The 2,476-nt window shown below is 41.2% G+C and overlaps 1 protein-coding gene across 1 annotated transcript in view; it reads right to left on the minus strand.

The window, feature by feature from the left end:
- Positions 1 to 557, minus strand: part of OCRL (oculocerebrorenal syndrome of Lowe) — a 56,187-nt gene extending 55,630 nt beyond the window's left edge. The window contains exon 1 of the mRNA XM_006754652.2: positions 544 to 557. Coding sequence (XP_006754715.1) covers positions 544 to 557 — 14 coding nt within the window. The remainder of the gene's footprint in view (positions 1 to 543) is intronic.
- Positions 558 to 2,476: the final 1,919 nt, after the last annotated feature.

Consider the following 2,476-nt stretch of genomic DNA (forward strand, 5'->3'; position numbering starts at 1 on the left):
GCGTTCTCCTACACGCGCGCCGCCGTTGCGTATAGGTTAGGAGAAGCTCCACGCCGCGAGCCGAGACGGAGCCGGGAGCCGAGAGCCGGACCGAGAGAGAGCGTCGCCTCGCGTCCCCGCCAGTTTCCCAGGCCGCCACGGAGTCCGCCCCCTGCGGCCAACCTGCGGAACTGCAGCGAGAGACCCGACGGACTGGGCGTCTCCGACACGTCCAGTATGGAATACGTTTTAAATGCTGCCCTTGACACCAGAATTGTTCTGGCGACTTTGAAGATTGCCACAGAAATAAAACATAGTCATATCTGTGAGGGAACTCAAAGGAGTTGGGCCAACAGGACCCACATTATCCATTCAAAATGTCCTTATCACCGTTACAATGCACGGTCCTGGGTATCATATCTCTCAGATGTTCCTTCCTCCTCTTCCTTATTCCTTCCACCCACTATATCAGAAAAATCCCCAAAGCTCAGGTATTTGAACCCTTTCCAGGTCACCTCTATGCAGGCAACAACCAAGTGTATATCCCTGGCCCTGACCCCTTACCTAATATACCCCATTGTTACCACAACACTGAATAACAAAACTAACTCATCATAATTTCACACAGCCACCCAGGCTTGAAACATCAAAGCCATATGCTTTCTTCATCTCTCCTCATTTCTCTGTATCCAATCAGTCAACAAACCTTGTTAATATTTCCTTTGGAATTATGTTTTTCTCTCTATTTGTACCACCATCACTTTATTGTAAGCCATTGTGATAGAGCTCTCCTTTGACCATTTTACTCTGTTGAGTCATAAGAATATTACTCCCAGTGGAATGCTTCAGCTGTTATTCATTTGCTCAAGAATCTACAATGGACTATATGTCTTATTTTAAACTGATTTTTAACCTAGAGTAATTTAGACAGTGTGTTATAGAAGTAAATAGACCAGTGGAACAGAATACAGAGCCCTGATACAGATCACACATATATGGAAGTTGATATGCAGCATGTGACATTTGAAATGAGTGGGAGGAAATGGATTATCTACTAAATGGTGCTAGGACTATAGATCATCCACATGGAAAATTATAAAATTATATCCGTACTTCACACCACAGAGGGGAAAAAGCAATTCTAGGTAGATTAAAGATGTAAATGTGAAAAGTAGATCTTTAAAACTTTAAGAAGAAAATAGGAGACCATCTTTCTGACCTTAGAATAGGGAATGAGAATAATTACTTAATATACTAAACGGATAAACAATAAGGGAATTGATTAGAACACTTAACTATATTACACTTCAAAATGTATGCACTCCAAGACAACATAAACAGTTAAAAGACAAGGCATGGACTAGGAGAACATTATATATATATGACAAAGGATAACCTGTGAGGTTCTACATTTCCAGCTAGTACCACCTTTCTGACTTCCTCTTCCACCATTCTCCCCAATTCACTCAGTTTAGACACACTGCTCCTTGCTATTCCTAGGACTTGACAGGCACACTCTTGCCTTAGGGCCTTTGCACTTGCTGTTTACCTTGCCTGCACTTGCACTTCCTTCAGGTCTTTTCTAAAATGGCACTTTCTCAATGAGGCCTTTCTAGACAACTTGATTTAAAATTGCACTTCAACAATCTCCTTTTCCAATCCTCTACCCTCTTCCTTGTTTATTTTTCTCCAGAGGATTTATCACTATCCATTAGTCTATTTTACTTATTAATTTTGTTTAGTGTATCCCTTCCCCTACTAGAATGTTAGTTCCATGAGGGCAGGCATTTTTTTAAATATGTATTTTTATTGATTTTTAGAGAGAGAGGAAAGGAGAGGGATAGAGAGAAATGTCAATAAGAGCAACATCAGCCCTAACTGGTTTAGCTCAGTGGATAGAGCATTGGCCTGCAGAGTGAAGGGTCCCAGGTTTGATTCCGGTCAAGGGCATATACCTTGGTTGCGGACACATCCCCAGCAGGGGGTATGCAGGAGGCATCTGATTGATGTTTCTCTCTCATCAATTTCCTAACTCTCTATTACTCTCTGTAAAAAATCAATAAAATATATTTATTTAAAAAGAAGAGAGAGACACATCACTGGTCAGCTGCTTCCTGCATGCGCGATACTGAGGATCGAGGCCACAACCCAGGCATGTGCCCTGAAGGGGAATCTAACCAGTGACTTCTCGGTTCCCGGGTCAATGTTCAACCATTGAGCAAAACCGGCCAGGCAGGAGGGCAGGCATTTTTGTCAGTTTTATTCATTGCTTCATTCCCAGTGCCTAGAACTATTCTTATAACAAAATAGATGCTAGAAAAATATTGATTAAATGAATGAATGAACTAGTAGCTAGAATATAAAAGGTCCTCTATAAATCAGTGAGCAAAAAAGAAAATTAGTAGAAAATTGACAAAATATATGAATAAGAACCTCATAGTCAAGGAAACCCAAATGGCCAATAAAGACACAAAAGGATGTTTCACTTAATTACTCT

The sequence above is a fragment of the Myotis davidii genome, unplaced genomic scaffold (assembly GCF_000327345.1).
Source record: "Myotis davidii unplaced genomic scaffold, ASM32734v1 scaffold913, whole genome shotgun sequence".
In the NCBI taxonomy this organism is placed as follows: domain Eukaryota; kingdom Metazoa; phylum Chordata; class Mammalia; order Chiroptera; family Vespertilionidae; genus Myotis; species Myotis davidii.